Source organism: Acanthisitta chloris, unplaced genomic scaffold, assembly GCF_000695815.1.
Source record: "Acanthisitta chloris isolate BGI_N310 unplaced genomic scaffold, ASM69581v1 scaffold28495, whole genome shotgun sequence".
Lineage (NCBI taxonomy): Eukaryota > Metazoa > Chordata > Aves > Passeriformes > Acanthisittidae > Acanthisitta > Acanthisitta chloris.
Genome location: NW_008674679.1, coordinates 19050 through 38557, shown reverse-complemented (window position 1 = coordinate 38557; position 19508 = coordinate 19050). Strand labels below are relative to the sequence as shown.

General features: G+C 38.8%; 1 protein-coding gene across 1 annotated transcript; it reads left to right on the top strand.

The window, feature by feature from the left end:
• Window positions 1–505: 505 nt before the first annotated feature.
• On the top strand, window positions 506–6081 carry FAM199X (family with sequence similarity 199, X-linked; the record flags this gene model as incomplete). Its single annotated transcript, XM_009075440.1, has 5 exons — window positions 506–725; window positions 2874–3023; window positions 3349–3510; window positions 4604–4864; window positions 5710–6081. Coding segments are annotated over 5 exons (964 nt in total), but the record flags the coding sequence as incomplete, so codon positions are not given.
• Window positions 6082–19508: the final 13427 nt, after the last annotated feature.

Sequence of the window (19508 nt, the reverse complement as noted above, 5' to 3'; positions counted from 1 at the left end):
TTTTGTAAGGGATTTATCATCCTTCTTTTTGACTTCTAGTTGTCCCAAATTCAAATTGATTAATTTCTTAGTTCTGCTTATTTCAATTTACATGGATGTTTAAATATCTCAACATAGGGGAAATTTTATGTTTAGATCAGTGTGCTTAAAAACCTCAATCAACAGCAAAAAAAGAGGCAATTTACATACTACAGGAGTCATGGCTCTGGGTTGGAAACTGGTAATATATTCAAATAAAGGTTTAATTATACTCTTTTATATATATATGGGTTTTTACCTTGTCATTTTTCACATTGAGTTCCCTTTGGTGGTGTTTATAGACTTTAAAAAATATTCTAAAATAGAATGCTTTAGTTTAGGTAATTATAACTTATTTCGATAAAATCAGTGTATAATGTTACTGACAAGCAAAGTGGAGATAGTTTTCCAAGGCTTAAAAAATAATTTTTCGAGACACATGATGCCAATGTTTGCTGCTTTCTAATTGTTTTGTCTTGCTGTGCAGGTGGAACTTAACGTCCTGCGGAACCAGCGTAGCCAGCTCGGAGTGCAGTGAGGAGCTGTTCTCATCGGTGTCAGTCGGTGACCAAGATGACTGTTACTCTCTGTTGGATGACCAGGAGTTCACCTCTTTTGATTTGTTCCCCGAGGGCAGTGTCTGCAGTGATGTCTCTTCTTCTATCAGCACATACTGGGATTGGTCAGACAGTGAGTTTGAATGGCAGGTAAACTAGTTCCACTGTAAATGTAACATTTTGTTTAGACTCTTTGGTGCTGGGTTTAGCTGTAGTTGAAAAGTCGTAGAAGAAAATAGAATAAAGTAGAATAGAATAGACTAGAATAGAATATCCTGAGTTGGAAGGGACCTACAAGGATCGAGTCCAACTCTTGGCCTTGCACAGGACATCCCTGAGAATCACACCATGTGCCTGAGAGTGTTGTCCAAATGCTGCTTGAGCTCTGTTAGGCTTAGGGCTGTGAGCACTGCCCTGGGGAGCTGTTCCAGTGCCCAAACACCCTCCAGATGAGGAACCTTTACTGAATATCCAACCTAAACCTCCTCTGACACAGCTTCATGCCATTCCCTTGGGTTCTGTCACTGGTCACCAGAGAGAGCAGACCAGTGTTGTCCATCCACTTCCTTCCATGAGGAATTTGCAGACAGCTATGAGATTCCCCCCTCAGTGTCCTCTCCTCCAGGCTGAACAGACCAAATGACCTTCACAGCATTTGTTTCTTTGTAACTATCTGGACATGAGAGCAGGTATCTTAATCCTGCGTGATAAAGGAATGTTTTGTTCAGTTTTTTCCATTTTACTGCAGCCTTCTTATTCTGGAGGAGAGACTGAAAGTCAGCTCTCCAAAGGGGGATGCTACCATATTACGGTTGTTCGGTTTTAGGGACCAACATGTTTCTCATAATCATGAGCTTAGGTCCTTTGTACTGAGGATCTGCCCTGCTAATGAAATCTGGTTATAGATGTCTGATTCTATTGAAACTTACTAGGTGAAGTGTAGAAACTCTTTCCATAGCTTATTTCAATCCTTTCTTTTCCTGTGCCAGTAAGAGTACAGAGCTCACTTTGTCTCACCAGAACAGGAAAGGTGTGAAGGTGAATCATGTCCTTTTTCCCTAGTCTGTGTTGGTTGCAGTCTGTGTTGGGTATTTCTAGTTTGTGACAGTCTTCTCTCTTCAGCAGTTTTTCAAATATGATATACAGTTACTTAATATATTATAGACCTAAATTGACTTTTTATATTAAAGACTCAAATCAACTGTGAACATACACATAACTTTGAAATAGGCTTCAGAATTTATTGAGGAATACTTTTAAATTTTGTCATAATGCTTAGTCAGAGCATGTGGAGAGTCTTCTAAGGGCAGTATAAGAACTGAACACTGATTTCAGGAAAGCTCAGATCCTGTCCAGAAGATGCAAATGAACTTGAGGACACATACTGAGATCAGCCCTGAATTCCTGGCAGGTTCAGTCTAAGTGCTAGTCTCTGTGTATGGTGTACCACAGGAGTTACAAGTGCATGTGTGTAATGCAGCCTGTAAGAGCAACTCCGGTTATATCCCAAAGATTCAGAGCTTCACTGAGTTGTGAAATTTTAATTGCCTGATAAACTTGGCAATTGTTTTGAAAAGAAGCGATTTCCTGTGCCTTAGTTAGCTGACAACATGTTTGATTGGTAACTAGCTTTTTTATTACTCTTTGTGTTTTAAAACAAGCTTTTCTTAAGAGACATACTTGGTTGGACTTGTAGAATTTTGGAAAGACTTTTTTGTAGCTCTTTGCAGTGTTGTCTGGCAGAATCTGAGCACAAATATTCCAGCTGTCCCACTTTAACTGGAAGTGCATTCAGAAATCACATGTCAGTTGTATAAATGAAGCTAGCTGAAGTTTTGCAGTTGCTTCCAGGCAAATGACAATGATTTTAATTGTCTTGTGTAATTATGGGGTGTGGTATGAATTACAGACCTACTTTGAAATTATCTTCCTTAAACCAGACTTGTTCTTTAAAATGGAAGGTTTAGATTTAGGTTTGGATTGTAATGGACAATTTCCACTGTGGGAGAAGGGAAATAGTTGAAATGCCACATCTTTCTGCTGTATTCTTAAATGCAGATTTTTAATAAGAGGATTGATAATGTAGAGAGTAGTGTGAATTGAGTTTGCTGCACTTGTTTATTGGAAGATTCAAGGGAGTATTGCAGGTTATGAGTAATTACAAAGAAGTTGTAAGTACATGGATAATCAATGCTTTGCTAATTTGATGGTATGTTTTGAATTGTTACTAGTGTTAGAATGATTTGTGATCTGCCTACTGTATTCTGAGGCTTTGTTCTTTCTCTTGCATGCTCCAAGTTGCCTGGCAGCGACATTACAAGTGGGAGTGATGTGCTCTCTGATGTTATACCTAGTATTCCGAGCTCTCCTTGTCTACTTCCGAAAAAGAAAAACAAGCATAGGAATCTTGATGAACTTCCATGGAGTGCAATGACAAATGATGAACAGGTGAAACTGACTTTTTCCTGTATGAGAACTGCAGTATATGGAAGAGCCTTCAATTAGTGCCACATCTTAAAAGACATCCTGATTGCTGCAGGAGTAAATGCAGACCTGTGCAGTACTGCTGGAGTCTCAGATCTGAATCTTCCTGCCCTTTGGATCTGTAGGAGGCAGTTTAATGATTGCTCAAGTTTTCACTCTGAGTTTTTAAGGATGCTCAAGACTAGAATCATGATATTTGAACATATTTTATTTTATTGGTCCTTCCTTTTTTCTGTCTCATTTAGAATCAGTAACACTTTTAAATGACCTGCCTTTCTTTGGGTCCTAGGTTGAATATATTGAGTATTTGAGTCGCAAGGTCAGTACGGAGATGGGCCTTCGAGAGCAACTTGATATTATTAAAATTATTGATCCTACCGCTCAGATCTCACCTACAGATAGTGAATTCATTATTGAATTGAACTGTCTCACAGACGAGAAACTGAAACAGGTGAGTTAAGGTTTGTACATTTGACTTTGGGGTTTCAGCATCTAATATGTCTAAGCAAAACCTTATGGACTTGTGATCAATTTTTATACATAACCATTAGATATAGAGAGATGAACACTAGAGTGCAATATTGTCAATGAGGGAAAATAGAGTTCAAAAGCATGTTGTATATCTAAAACCTTTATATGAAAAGCTGGTTATATACTCTCAGTATGTGTTAAACCTAAGGTGACGAGTGTGTAATGAGTTGTGCTGTGGGCCTGGTGTTCATTATGGCAGTATACTGCATTTCGTGACCATCAGATAGCTGGGGATCTTCATTTGCTCACTGAATGTAAACTAGCATTTAAAAACCCCCAAAAATGGGAATTTGTTGGGGAAGGCCACAAATTTCATGTAGAAAGGGATACAGAAAAACATACTTTAAACATGTTACAAAATACAAATTATAGCAAAGAAGGGTATCTGGCTGGTAGGGTAGATACTTTATGCTGTCTTCTTAGTCTTCATGCTATTGTGATGTGTTGTTGGAAAGAGATGAGATGTCCAAACAAGCTGAAGTCCTCAGTGTTCCTCTGATCACGGTGGAGGTAAAGACTGAAAATGGAAAACATTCACTGTTTTTATGGGCTTGGCCTATTTAATATTTCAGGCATTTTGTAAGCATCATTTGAAAGTAGCAAAGTACTGCTTTCTTTGCACCCAGTTTTGTTTGAGTATACCTAGCAAAATAAAGGTGTTTAATACATTAAGTAAACAACTTAGTTCAGTTGAACTTGACTGATATTCCTATTTGGTATTATAATAATAAATTACTGTTACGTAGTAGCAAAGCTACAGGAGAGGGGAAAAAACTCCAAACCTTGCTATTTATTTTTCTTCCTTCCATAGTGAAGCTAATGTTAACTTAAAGTTCTCTGGGTGACTGTCAGATGACTCGGGGTTTCAGCAGCCACAACAAAATGTTTTAAGACTAACTGAATTGATCCAATAACTTGATCGTTAACAGGCAAATTGGGCTTTTTTCATGAAAAAGAGTACCTCAGTGCAGTGTTTATGAAGCTTTAGTAACTTTGCAGCCTCTATTCTAAAGGTGAGGAGCTACATCAAGGAACATGGACCTCGACAACGATCTGCAAGGGAAAGCTGGAAGAGAAGCAGCTACAGTTGTGCAAGTACCAGTGGTGTGAGTGGTGCCAGTGCCAGCAGCAGCAGTGCCAGCATGGTCAGCTCAGCAAGCAGCAGTGGTTCCAGTGTTGCTAACTCTGCCTCAAACTCGAGTGCCAACATGAGTCGAGCGCACAGCGATAGTAATTTGTCCACAAGTGCTGCAGAGAGAATCCGGGATTCAAAAGTAAAAGTTTCTGATTATGTGCATCTGTGTTAAGCTTCATAACTCATTAAGTTTGCTTATGTGATCTTACTTGGGATGTTGGTCCTGAAGGAACAGTTAGTAACTGAGTAACCTAAACCAGTGCCAACTGTTTGATATGAATTTAAACTTGTGCTCTTCCCATTACTTCTCTTCTAAGCAAAAGCCTGATGTTTGTGTATGGTAGATCTTCCAATTCCTTTTGTTTAGAATAAGGTGAGTGGGCTTGAATAAGGGCTTATGCATCTAACTTAAAAACACAGTTTTACATAAAAAAATTATTTAAGATTGATCACCCTAAACTAGACAGAATTTCTGGATCGTAAAGACCCTCTTGATTGTGTTTTGCTCCTCCCCTGAACTAGAAGGTTTCATCAGGCTTTTGGAACCTTCTTCAGCTTATTCTTCCAGCATTTCTCATGAGGTTGCTTGGTGAAGCATGTTTCATTTAAAGTAGTGCTGTGGTGCTTGTCCTGTCTCTATAATTTCAAGTGTGGAGAGGAGCAGTTCTTGCTTGCTCTTCAACATCTCAGGTTAATGTAAGACTGTCACTTTTCTACACCAATAAAGATTCTTCCACTCAAAGACTTGACTGTGCGAGATCACATAGTAATGTTATGTCTCATAACTCAGACATGGTAAATGTTCTTGATATTTTCATAGGAGATACAATTTTGGATGAACATTTACATCACCTCTGAGAATTCGTATTAGTTATTTTTCAGAGAAGATGTTACTTTAGAGGTTAATTCAATTTTGCCAGCTTTAAAGGTGTTTTCCAATGTGCAGAGCAAAACCTGATGTTTGTCTCTTCTGTGTTTTGACAGAAACGTTCCAAGCAACGGAAGCTCCAGCAAAAGGCCTTACGCAAAAGACAGCTGAAAGAACAGAGACAAGCTCGTAAGGAAAGACTGAGTGGATTATTTCTCAACGAAGAAGTGCTGTCTTTAAAAGTGACTGAGGAGGACCATGAAGGAGATGTGGATGTTTTAATGTGACAGGGGTGAATTTATCAGTGTTCTTTCTAAGCCTTAAATGTATTATCCTTACTGTTTACATATATTTCTTGACCAAATTTTGATTAGTGTTAATGATATAAACCAGATCTTTTCTCAAGCATAATTTTGCTAAGGAGGTCTAAATATTGAGTAACTTCAGCTTTTTGAGACTAATTTTGCAACAAAGGATTCAGAAATTTAACAGTCCTCTGAAAAGCTGCTGAATAGATACTATTCTAAGGAGATTTGAACTTGGCTAACATGCTAACTTACTTGCAAGACATAAGTCTGAGGTGCTTTTGGATGACACAGCATGCATTACTATGCTTAAGCTTTTTTGGGATTTTTTTCCACCTTAGGGTTAGTATTACACTTGGCTTATTCTGTCTTCCTTTCCCATTATTATGAAGATTTTTTAGCATGAAGAAAAATCTTTCCTTCTATGGGATTTTCTTCAGTCTTGCTCTTGAATTGTACAAAATCAAGGTACTGTGATAAATCCTTTTCTAAAAGTTCAGATTCAACTCAAACTACGGAGAAATCAAGAAGCAGGACTTCTAACACAGGGAATCTAACACAAATACTGCCTAATAATGTCGTTCTTAGGGAGCAACTAGAATTAAAAAAACCCACCAAACATTTGCAAGCTTAGTCTTCAGAAGGTTATTTTGCTACTCAATATCTTATAGTATGATTATTACTAATGGTTGACCAGTACATCCCTAGTACTTCTATGAAAAAATTCCAATGAAAACATCTTTATGCATTGAAAGCACACTAATCTGCAATTCAGTTGTCTGGGACACTACTTAAGCAGTTGAAAATGCTACTGGAAACAGAAGTGCAAATAAGTGGCACACAACTTGGGTGGTTTGCTTTCCTAGAAGCATATCTAAATTGATTCATGTTGGCAGGAGAACTTAATTTATGCAGTTGTGCTTTTTAATTGTATGTTTAGCTAAGAGTGTCTTCTGTGTGGGTCGTTACACCATGACATGTGTTAGAATTGTCCTTTTGTTGTCTATCAGCATTTGAAATTTCCCTTGGTAAGAAAATGAGGTAAAATTGTGGCTTTCAGGTTGGGAGATAAAAGTAGTTTTAACCTGTTTCCTAATTCTGACAATCTTTAAGGTGATTTTTTGTCTTTATCTTGGAACTACTTTTTACAGAACTCCTTCCCCCCACAGCTGAGGGAAAAATTATACTTCTAAATTTCATGTGAAACTTAAAAGATTGTAAAGTATTTTTGAGTTCAGGAGATTATTTTTCATTATCTCGATGCTTCATTACTTTAATTTTGCTCTTAAGGAGTTTGGTAGTTTAATGTGGCCAATTGCAGGATATAGCCCAATCCTGCAGAATTGCTTGACCAACTTCAGGACTACTAACATTAATTTTGCAGTTTGAGTCCTGCACAGACTCATTAGCCCTCACAGCTGAAGCATTTTTCTTTCAGAAGTGGCTTTCCTTGTAGCCTCAAAATAAACTGATCAGTAAAATATCCAAACAGTGACCTCTGAAAGGGTTTGGATAAGAAATACATGAAGTCCATAGTCAAACTAGTATGTGTGAACTACTCTTCCTGCTGCTGTACAAGAGGTACCCAGACCAGGCCTTTGACTGATTAGAAGCCATGTAATGTCATTTTAAGCTCCAGTGTTAACTATGCCAAGTGACCACCAGTTATTTGGTCTCTAACCACAAGTGTCTATTACCTGTCAATATTTGCTTGCACTGCACTATAGCTGGTTGTTGCCTCCCTCCTGCATAAACAGTACTGAAAACTTCTTAACAGTGCACATGTCACTTAAAATTTAGATTAGCTTAAATCTGGAGCTTCTTATAAATATCTTGAATGGAAGATAAAATCTAATTGCTGTCAATTTGGCTAATTTCAGGGTGCAGTTGCTAAACTCTTGCATGGTAATGGATGAGTTCATCATGAAATATTTCACTGTGTGTACACTGTCACAGATCAGTACAGTCTTTATTTTCTGCAGTGACTTTGAAATGTGATTGGATTCTTTTTCTGAAGAAAAATGCATACTTAATACTGTAGAGAATTGAAACTCTGAAGTGAATTGCAAGAAAGGTGCAATATCTCTGTGTGGTGGAGCATGAAAACGTGTCACTTTATTCTGTTTCAGCAGTTCTTCAGAGTTTAAAATGCCTCAGGTTTTGTTGAGAGAAGACCCTCTCATTTTGATGAGGTACAGTTTGGTTTGGTCACCTGTCTACTAGCTTCCAGAGATCATGAAATGAAGGAGGATAGTATTTCCATCTTGATCTTAGTGTAAGCATGTAAGTATAAATTAATCCAAGTGATTAGGTGGGTCCTGTTGCTCATCTGATACCTTGGATGAAAAGGCCCTGAGTGCCACAACAGCTAATTATGGTGTGTTGTCTCCAGCAGGTACTTCAGTCATGTGTGTGACGCTAGAAATGGTAGAAGAGAGTAGATTTCCAGGGATTCCATGGCAATAATTTATAGCTCTGTAATCTCATTGACCCAGGGTGCTTATCATCTAAGAATACAAAACTCTGAATGTTCTGGTAAGAAAGCAGAATAACATCTTGCTTACCTGAATGTTCTTTGCCAAGTACTCAGAGAAATAATGTTGTCTTTGGCTGATCTCAGAGAATCAGGCCTGAAGTAACTGTGGAATTCAAGAGTTCTCACATATTTCTACACATTTGGGTTTTTTCCCCCCTTTTGTTTTCTCACTCTCCATAGTTCTAGTGGAATACTCATTTTGTGGTGGAGGGAGGGTTTTTTGTCAGATTCATGTCTTTCCCTTATGCTTACCCAGGGCAGTGGTGGAGTCATCATCCCTGAAGGTATTTAACAGACATGTAAATGTGGCACTTGGGGACGTGGTTTAGTGGTGGACTTGGCAGTGTTAGATTTAGGGTTGGAGTCTGTGATCTTAAAAGGTCTTTTCCAATCTAAATGATTCTATGAATTTGTATTAAATACCCATGACATTAGTCAAACTGTTGGAATTTCAGTTAAACCTGGCCTTGCTAATTTAAATGTTGGCCATTGTGGCTACAGCTGTAGGTTGCTGAGCTCAGATGAAGAAGAGGAGTAACAGACTGCTATAACAGTGCATTCTTAGTACTATTTTGCTTTTTAAAAATCAAATCTCTGCTTTTTATTCATGGAGCATAAAAGCAACATAGAGATACACAGGGAAAAGCTCATGGCTCCATGGCACTAAAGCTGTGTATCTATGAGCTTTGTACCCACTGCAACACGAATGTAATCACTTACACTCCCTAAAGGTAACGGTTTGCATCCATGGGAACTTTTTCTGAAAAAAGGCTTAGAAGGAGCACTGACAGTCTGGTTGCAATAGGGCTGTAAACAATAGAGAGCACTCTTTTCTGGCACGGTTTTGAATATGAGGAAGAGAACTGCCTGACACGTCTGGCTGGTTTCTGTGTGTGTATTTGATGTCATCCTTTGTCTCTGATAAGATATCTATTTTTCTTTATCTGTGAAACTTATAAAAAGAAGGCTATAATATGCTCACTATGGGGTGCTGACTAAGAAGGCCAAGAAAAGTCTTCACAAGACTTTCCTGGCCTTAAATTTTAGTTCTCATATTGTGGTTTGAAACCTGTGAAGATCATTCTCTGGGGAAAAAACAGACCAACCAACCCGCTTGAACTTATTTACATGCATTTACATCAGAGTGCATATACAATAGAGAGACATATAAAAATGGCAATATTTACTGTTCATCTATGCTGAATGGCCTGAAGCCATTTCTCTTCTAACACTCAGCTTTGAAATCAGTTGATGCATTGGTCTATAAATATTAATAAACCTGACTTTTTTGGGAGCTCTTGAAGTTCATTCTTATAAGCCAGATTTTCATGGCAAATGTTGTTAGATTAATTGGTTTAATGTTCTTAATCTTACTGATCTTGCAGTTCTTCGGCATAGAAAACACAACTCGACATGCAGTTGTCCATTTAAGGATTGCAGAGATAGTTTATTAATCTATCAAGGGCAAATCCTAGTAATATTCAAAGCTTGTCTATTTTGACTATTAATTCTGATGATTCATACTTGCATTCTCTCTCTTCTGGCTAACTTTAAAATGTTTCCAAATGATAAATAAATCCTTCAGTGTAAAAAAAATAAATAATTGTAATATTGAAGCCTTGAATCTAGTTCATAACCAAAGCAAAGGGAAAGTGGGGGGTTTTGATCTTTTTTTTTTCTTTTTTTTTTGAAGGGGGGAGAGATGAGGGTATAGATTAGAGTATATGATATTGCTTAAATTGAGGGGTTTTCTTCCCAGATTCTCTGCTAATTGTATTGCTAAAATGCACTTTTGTATAGAAAACTGTTCTCTGTACATTCTGTATCTACTTTACACAATGTTTATAGAGATTTTTCTGAAGTTGTGAAGGATTTACTGAAAGCTCTGATGCTGTTGACTTCAAGTTTTCATTGTATTTGAAAATAGTTATGTGCATATTGAAGTACAGGTTGGAATTAAAATTGATGACATAGCAAAGATAATCTGATGAAAGTATGTGGTATCTTCTTCAGAGCAGGGGGGTTTACATATAGGGCCTGCACACACTCTGTTCAGGCAGAAAGTACAAATAAGTGGCACATTTTAACTGCTCCTGGTGGCAGAAAGCAAACTGGTTCCTCCTGAACTAGAGGGGATTTTATCCACAAAATCTGATAAAAATGGTTCGTAGGGAAACAATTCATTGTTGTGAAATGATATAACCCAAGGTCATGTACTTAAAACTGTCCTTAGTTATGATTTCTGTGCCAGAGGATGTTTTATGTATGTACACTGTGTACTGTGTAGCTATGGGCCTGGGCAGTCTAATACTGCTGCTACCAGCAATCACTGAATCTTCTGCTGTCAGTACCCACAACCATCAAACATCTCCTGGGATGTTGAAGATCCCTAACAGAACTTATAAGCTGACAACCTGCCGTGGTTTTACAGTGCACCATGCAGGCACCTGTGTGTCACTGGTGTAAATCCAGATCTCATTTGCCACAGCAGAAGTGAGTAATGTGTGGGGATGCCAGAAGCTGCAGTGATGCACACCAAGACATGCAGCACCACCAAGGACACAGCAATGGCTTTGCCATCATCAGTGTTTGAGTAGGCAAGAGTAGTGAGGACATTTGTCAGTCTGTGTAATGTGTCCCTGAACCAAATTTGCCTTCTGCAATACTGAAGTTTCAAGCGTAATATTACAAAAACTCCTTTTCTCCCTTGGGATCTGACAGAAAAATCACAAAAACCTGAGAATAGCTGGCATAGGGATGTATTCCTCAGTGTTCACAAAGTCTCCTGCAGCATCTCTGGCATCTAAACTGAATTGTTCATCCCAGCTAAGGCTCATCAAACACTTCTGAGAGTTGATTCTCATCAGACACTGCCAGAGGTTAAAACTGACCAAACATTACTATTCCAGCCTGATTCTGTAGATGTTGAGGGATGGAGAGGGATGAGGGCAGAAGTGCTGTGTGTCACAGCAAATCTTGTCACACTGAGAGACCTTTGATGTCTGTGGAGTCTGCGACTGCGAAGCTGCAGAACAGAACCACAGAACTATTTCTCTTGTGATGCTTTGCCCTCAGTGAGCAGCCTGCTTGTGGGATTTGTCTGTTTTCACACGAGGGTAGGTGACACCGTTGCAGCAAAAAACAAATTGAAATGTTTCCAAGGACCTTGATCCTTTGTGATGGTCACTTGTTGTAAGGACTGACTGTTCCCTCCCTCGACAGCACCTTGAAGCCGCAGGCAAGTTGATGCTTACGCTTCCCGAATCACAGGAACTTTCCCAATATGTCCTGTGGCATCAGCTCATTACTGAGGTAACAGTTGCATGGGTGAGTTGTGCCTTCTGGCAAACATCTGCCTCTCAGTCAATGAGGGCAGTGGTCACAACTGAGCACAACTGAACACACAACTGATCCAGTGTTCTGGATCTCTTACTAGCCTTCCTTAACTGTTTCTTTGTATCATCCAGTTTCACTGCACTGAGAAAGTCTCATTTGATGACCAAACACTGTTTAGGTACAAGCTGAATGAAAATTTCTACACTGACAGAACAAGTTGATAAACTTTCTTTGCTAAATTCACAGGGAAGGGTGTCATTGGTTATGGGATTACTGTCCTCAGCCCACTCTTACTGTATAGGCCTGAGCTGTATGCTTGATCCAAACATTTTCCAGTACAGAACTAGTTATAATTTGGTTTCGTGAGGTCCTTTGTACATGCTCCTAAAAATCCTATGTCCTACAGGATAGGAAACATTTTTTCACCTCCTACCAGAACATTCATCCCTTTTAAATGGTTTCTCTGTTGCTGAAATCAAATTCAAACCCACGTTTCTGATCTGAGACCTTATTTCATGCTTTTTTCTACGTGCTGCAGTGGCTTGTACCTGGCAGCATCACTGGTGTGAAAACTTGCTTCTGGTAGCAGAAGGTTCCTGAGGCTTAAGCATGACACTTCATCATGGCTTGAGAGTCTTCCAGTCCTATTTCAGTGGAAGTACCTGCTGTATTGCTGTGGAGTTTCTCAAAGATGGACGATGTATCGCTGGAGCTGATACTGGAGTCCGACGCCGACTTGCTGGCTCTCGCGGCAGGTTCATCGTCTGTTGTCGCCAGAGGGAGCACTGTGGTCACTTACTAGCGTTTCAAACTGCAGCTGCCAACGTTGGTTTGGTACAAACCCTTTCCTTTATCCCGTTATGTCCTGTTAAAAAGATGTTAGGGGGATTTGCTTCTTTTCTTGTGCTGTTTTGGGAGTCGGAATCTGTCTGCTAAGGGTCAGTTTTAGAAGAATAATGTTTCCTATGACTAAGGAAAAAGTTGACTTTTTCTGTTCCTTGTGATTTTTAATTCACCTAGTCCTGCTGATTGCAGCTGAAAGGTGGAAATACGTTAATTCCTGTTTCATGTTAGCTTTTGTATGCATTGTATTGCTGCTTTACATTTCCTGCTCGCTGTTTCAAATTCAACCTTCCTCAATGGGGGCTGAGAATTTTGCAGTTGAAAATATTAGTTGATGATAGAAAACAAGCAGCCAGCTTGTAATGTGCTGAGACTCATAATGTAGACAGCTGTCTGTCCCTGGGAGGAAGTGGAGAGAAGATGTGGCTTGACTTTCATTATTTTTTTGAATAATAACCTCTGAATTGGGCTTCCTTTGGAGCAAAGGAAAGTACTGCCTCAAGGGGAGTTTTCTGTAGTATCTTTTTTTTTCTCTACTCCTCTGACAGTTAGTGCTACCTTTCAAAAAGCTTACTAGCACATATTATAACTGCAGAGAACTGTGAGGAGTTCTCACTGGAATTTTGGGCTCGTTCTTGGAAGTAAGTTTTTGAGGTCCTGTGCAGAATTAGGAAGCCTTTGAGCACTCATATGTGATTGTGCAGGTATGCTAGTGAGCCATCCTCTGTGTGTCAGGAACTGTCATAAAAACAAAATGTAAAAGGAAATACAGGTTCTAGTCATTGAGTGAAATACTGATTTAGACAAATCTTTGGTCAGTGTATGTTTTATAATGTCTTTGGTTTAAAGCTGTCACGTCACTGTAGTGGAGAGATATTCTCATGTTCAGCTGGGGAGCTGCTGTCAGCAGACCTTGAGCATGCTAGCTGGTTACAGAGTGATCTGAGGCAGCTTGATGTAAGTAGTGTCTGGTGTTTGCATTAGCCATGCTCCCTTGGGAAAAAGCAGTACCTTCTCAGTTCTGAGTTCTTTTCACAGAGGCTCACAAATGCTCATGTAAATCCCATGACCCAGCAATGTTCACCTACACAGCCTACTTGGCTGCTGTTTCTTCAGTGTTGGGAGAACTGATGTTGTTGGTCTAGTGTTTGTGAAGTCCTGGACCTCATACTTACATACCTCTTATTACGTACTTACATGCACTGTATTTCTCCTAATTGCTGCAGCATGGCCTTTCAAGAAGATGGGAACCATCTAATCACATCAGTTGGCTGAATGTTGCCATCTGAGTTTAATGAGCTGCATTATACCAGTATACCCTCAAAATGTAAGTTGCCTTGTGTCTAGCAGCAGAATGTTTCTTCTGCAGTGGGAGAGTTATGCCTTGGTGCTCAAATGCTCTTTTCCTTTAAAACGGGGAGCTAACCTGAGGGATTGTTCCACTGTGACCACAGTATAAAGCTTCTTGTGAATGCTTTGCTTATTTCTCCTTATTGAAGGCTTGTAAATGGGGAAAAATACAGAGCAAATGGTCTGAAAGCTGCAGTGCCAGGTTAAAAACAGCCCTTTGACATCTGTATAGATGCCTCTGTGACGTGGCACCTGTGAAGGTACACTTCTACTCACATTCTCTCAAGTAGCAGAATATGAAGTCATTAATTCTAGGATATCTCCCCTAGGGAAAACATGTGCCCAAATAATCTTAAATGGAGGGAATAAAGTTTTAAATTACGATCATAGAGTAAAGAGCTTTAAAATGTTACAGATAGCAGTTTATGTCTACATAGCTCTCTCATCTTTCTTGTGCCCTAGTTCCTGTCTATACTTCCTGAGAACAGTAAGTTGCAAGTACAACATGGCAGTTCATCACAGAGTTCCTAAAAACAGGTTTTAAATTCCTTATAGATCATCCTATATGTAGGTAGATCTCATTTCATGATATTTGTTTCCTTCCTTGGTTAAAAGGCAGTTGATTTAGTCCTTGCTCTCTGCTCAGTGTAGAAATAAGTAGATTAGACACCAGAAAGAACTGAGATGAGTTAATTTTAATAACTGTTCCATTTTCAGATATGGACAGCGTGTTCCAGACATAGTGTAGATAATTTTGTAGGTTTGATGTCTCCTGCATTCAAGAGGTATCTAAAGATGCAATGCATTAATTATGTCTTGAGGAGCACTGGAAGTTTGCAAGAACTGTTAATGTGCATGCTTTGAGCACTAAATGCTCCACATGCAGGACAGGTTTGTGTCCAGAGATCTTGTACTTGACCTTTTTCCGAAGCCAGAGCACAGTGATGGGTTCACTGCCTGACTGGTCCTTTCTGTCAAGGTCAGTGTGAACTGCTCAGCAGTTACTATAGATTCTTTTTTGCTTAGGACCTCACAAATCTTGGGTGGGTCTACTTGGCAACTCCTCTCTGTTCTTCTAGAACACAGACCAGCCTGGAAGGACCTTTTCCCCCTAGTCCTTCATTACTGCTGAGCAGAACAAAACCACTGTGTGTTATGAGGGTCTAACACCTTGTGATTATGATGCTATGTGACTTTCACCACACAGTCACAAGTATATTTGTTATATTCAACTAATGTCTTCCTTATGAAAGCATAATTGAACACTAAAGTTGATCAAATTGCCATGTATTCTTTAAATCATGTTTGATATTCAGCTACCTCTGCTTTGGAATAATCCCTCTCTGGTAGTACAGAGATCCAGGTCTTATCATGTCTAGGATTGGTACAATCTTTTACTCTCTGTAGGCTGGAAATGATCACTCCAGCAATGGTTTATACTGACATTAGGTAGGCAGGTAAAAAAGTGCACGAGTCTATGTGAATATTTAATTTCATTAAATTCAAGGTGAGAAAAAACCCACTATGGTGCTAGCAAGCCTTTAAAAAGTTTGAAAGATTTTTTTCCCTGCTTAATTTTTAAATAAAGGGGATTTATTTACCAAATAGAAAGTATTCACAGTGTGTGTTTGAATTACAAACACGTCGCTCCACAAATCCATGCACTTCCTCCTGAAACAATTTAGATCATAAAGCTGTTTGTAGAAGTTGCAAATGTTAGTCAAGCAAAAATGAAGCAGTCTAAAATCTTAGCACAAACCCATTTGCCAACTGATAAACCCATTTGCAGACTGATAAAATGAGCGTAATATATGGTTGAGATACCTTATTGGCATATGTATTAAAGTTCGAGGATATGTCTATTTTTCTTAGTATTGCATTAGCTGTAATTTCTATGTAATGCTTCAATTCATTTATATATTTGCACAACAGACTATCAGATAAAAAAGTGCCAAAATGTGTATAAGGAGGTCATCACTTTAGCTTAATTGCACACAAATTTCCTGCAGACTCTGATGCTTAAGACCAATAACGAGACTGCTACATCTAGAATAAACGCATTAGCCTATAAATTTAGAGCTTCTACCTGCTTTGCAAAGGGAGAATCATCTCTAAATGAGCCTAGTAACATTGATTTGTGATTAATCATTTTACTTAGTGACTCATCTATGATCACAGTGCAACAAAAATGTCATGTTTGCTTAGTGGCATTAACTCCATTTATCTTCTCTGCATTCGGAGAATTGCCTTGTTGTCAATGTGGGACTGAGAATACAGCTGAACACTACTGTTGTTAAAGGACCTCTGATGTCAGTTGACATAAAGCAGAGTATAAACAAAAAATAATATTTTTTGGTAACCATTCCCTTCCTTGAAAGGTAATTATTCTACTTGGTCAAGCCAAACCATTTGCAGGAATGATCTTCTTACATCTGAAAAACAAAACTGATTTAACCTCAAAATAGATAATATTGAAGTAGCCTCTGAATTTTGCTTTTTAAAGCCATCCCTGAAAGTTAACTCTACTTTTGATGTAATTTTGCTTTCCATTTTGCAGAGCGAACCCAACCTTCACTCTTTACTAGAATGCTTGGCTTTGCCAAATCAGACCCATGGACTTGTGGATGTCAAGTCTGCACAGGTATTCTCTAACCCAATCCTCCCTGACCAAGGGAAAATCTTCCTTTAACATTCCTTTACCCTGGTCTCCTGGGTCAGAGGTTCCTGGGGGTTGTTCTTGTTTGTGAAGACAAATGCTAAGGTGACAAAATGATTCATGCTGAATATCAGATCTGAGAAAGAAAAAACCAACCCAACAACCCCTCAGAGAAAACTTTGGTTTAAGGAGCAAACTGTACAACCAGAAGGTTTGGTGAGGATGAAGAATTCACACCTGCCCTGTGTTGCCTACTCAGTGTCTAAAAAGTCTGAGTTAAATCTCTGCACCAGGAATTTGTTTTTAAAAAATCATTCATACTTGCATGTATGCATAAATACAGCTAGCCTCTGGTTTTGAGTTTAGAGGTGTGTGTTCAGGGTTTCTTGTGACTATGGAAGCTGAAAGTTACTCTTTAAAGAAAGAGACACAGTCCTGCAATTTCATAATGGCACCAGTGAGGCTTTAGTAAAAGCACTACCTACAGTGAATGCTTGCAACCCTGGAGAATACATCTGGAGAAGTGCATATCCATGTGATAAACCCTGAATTTAAGAAAGGGCCAAGGGCTCCTTGCTGCTCCTGTCATAGTGTTGTTTTTTTCCCCTCCAGTTTCAGGACTGAGCTTGCTGCCTCTGTGCAGTTTAGTGATGATCAATGTGAACGTGCTGGAACTGTTGACATCAAGTGAGCTGAATCATTCAACCTAATATTAATTTGTTTGACTAAAGCCTCTTTAGAGCCACTTGTGATCTGATGACTAACGTGGCACAAAGATGCTAATGCTCAGTGTATACATAAATCATTAACTACTTAATTTGGATTTGGAAACCTGAGGCAACAGAATGCTCCATGGAGAAGCAGTTATATTTATCTCTATCCTGAACCACCTGTCTCCAGAGACCTGGAATGCATTAGAAAAACTAATGTAATGACTGATCTAGGTCCTCTGTTCAAGAAGAAAATCACATTTTTTTACAAGTAGAAAATCATGGAAGTATAGAATCTGTTCTGCTGAGACAACAAAACTTAACTTGGGCAGTACTACCAGAAAATGATAAATAAGCACTGAGAAGAATCTGTGGCCAGCCATAATTTTTTCTTAAATATGTTTCAAGGAGGTCTAGGCTAGAGCGTTTGTGGAAGAGAAAAAGAAGTTTTGCTCCCTGTTTAACTCCATAGAGTAGGATTTGATGCTTGAAAGTGAGACCTGGAAGTCCCACTTCTGTATTTCAGCACTGTCCTGAAGGCATATTTAACTACATTTCTTTAGTGAAGTGTATTGGCACTGGTGAGGGAAGTGTATCTTCCAAACTGATAAGCTCACCTGCTAGATACACATGATGTGAACAACTTCCTGCCATTCAGAGCTGACTTTTTCCCTTCTTGTCACTGTTATCTTGTTCCTTACCCATGGTTATTTATTAAAGAGCTGTGCCCCACTGACTGAAATGCCATAAGGAACATAATTGATAATGGAGCCTAATGGAACATGTGCAAGGGACTCTGTGCTGCTGCAGGACACTCAGCTGCAAACTTCATAAAGAAGAGTGTTGAAACTAGTTAACTTTTTAGATATCAATTGGCAGTGAGAGACAGAAGCATTTCATAATGATGTCAGTGAAAGAACTTCATCCTCTGAAGCTTTTGTTTATCTTGGGTTAGTTAAACAGGGTTAGGTGCATGTATTTAAGTATTCATAGAGCACCAAAGCTGCTTCTGTATCAACCCTGATCCTATGTTCACTCCTGCAAGGCCACAAAAGGTGTCATTGCCCAGTTCATAGAGGGGAATACAAAATCCTGTGAGCTAACCTGGGTCCTGGCACATGTTATGCAGACAAGGAAGCAGGACCCTCCAACCTTCTTCCTGGCTTATTTTTCTATTCCCTCTTTAATACTACACTGCTACCAGATTGGACCTTTATTTCTTCATTGGAGTTGTTAATTTGCTCCTCTTGTGTAAAAGTATGGGAAATGAGAATCTACTGGCATGGTGCTTTTTTTTAATTTGAGCCATGTTGTCACTCTGTGTTGTTAAGATGAGTGTGACTGTTTCAGGAACAAGTATTTTGTTTGCTGTTTCAGTAGTATGTTGTTTATCTGCATGGAATCTCAGCTCACAAATCTGACTGTTGGACATATTTTCTATTTAGTTAAGCAGTCATTAAAAAATTATTTTATTTTAAGCATCTGGTGGCCTCACTCATTCTTAGAGAAGCATTGCTTGACTATTTAATGGCAGCTTAACTTAGAGGGTTTGATCTGTCCTAGATAAAATGTTACCTTTAAATATATAGCACCTAAACCCTACTCCTTTAGGTCTTGATGGGAATACAAATTTGGAAAAGTGATATGTAAGAAAAAAATTGTTGGAGAGCAAATAGGAATTATCACATGCCTCAGAGAAATCAAAACCACTTCAATGTAAGGATTTTAGCCATGTGCTTTTATTTAGCTTAAAAGCTGGAAGGTGAAGTTTAAGGGGCAAGTCAATATTCTCACAAGGACTTGTTTTACTTCATGAGATAAAACTTGGAGATTACTTGTCAGCTACATTAGTTTTTAAAGTCTGCTTTTACAGGGAGTGATATACACACTTTGGAAGAAATAGTTCTTTTCCTGGGGTAGCATTTTAATTCTATTTCAAATATTGAGTGAAGAAAGCTCCAAAGAATTTAGTACAATAAACCGTTGCTATTTCAAGACAGTACTATAAGGGGTGGGTTTTTTAGGTGTTTTTTTTTTTTACAGTTGCTAATAGCAACTTATGTGGCGAACATAAGTACAGCAATTTAAAAGGACACTGTGGTAATGTGAATTTCTTCAAGTAGTTAAATACTAATGTCTTTCACCACGACGTCAATGTCAGCTCTGCTCTTAGTCAAAA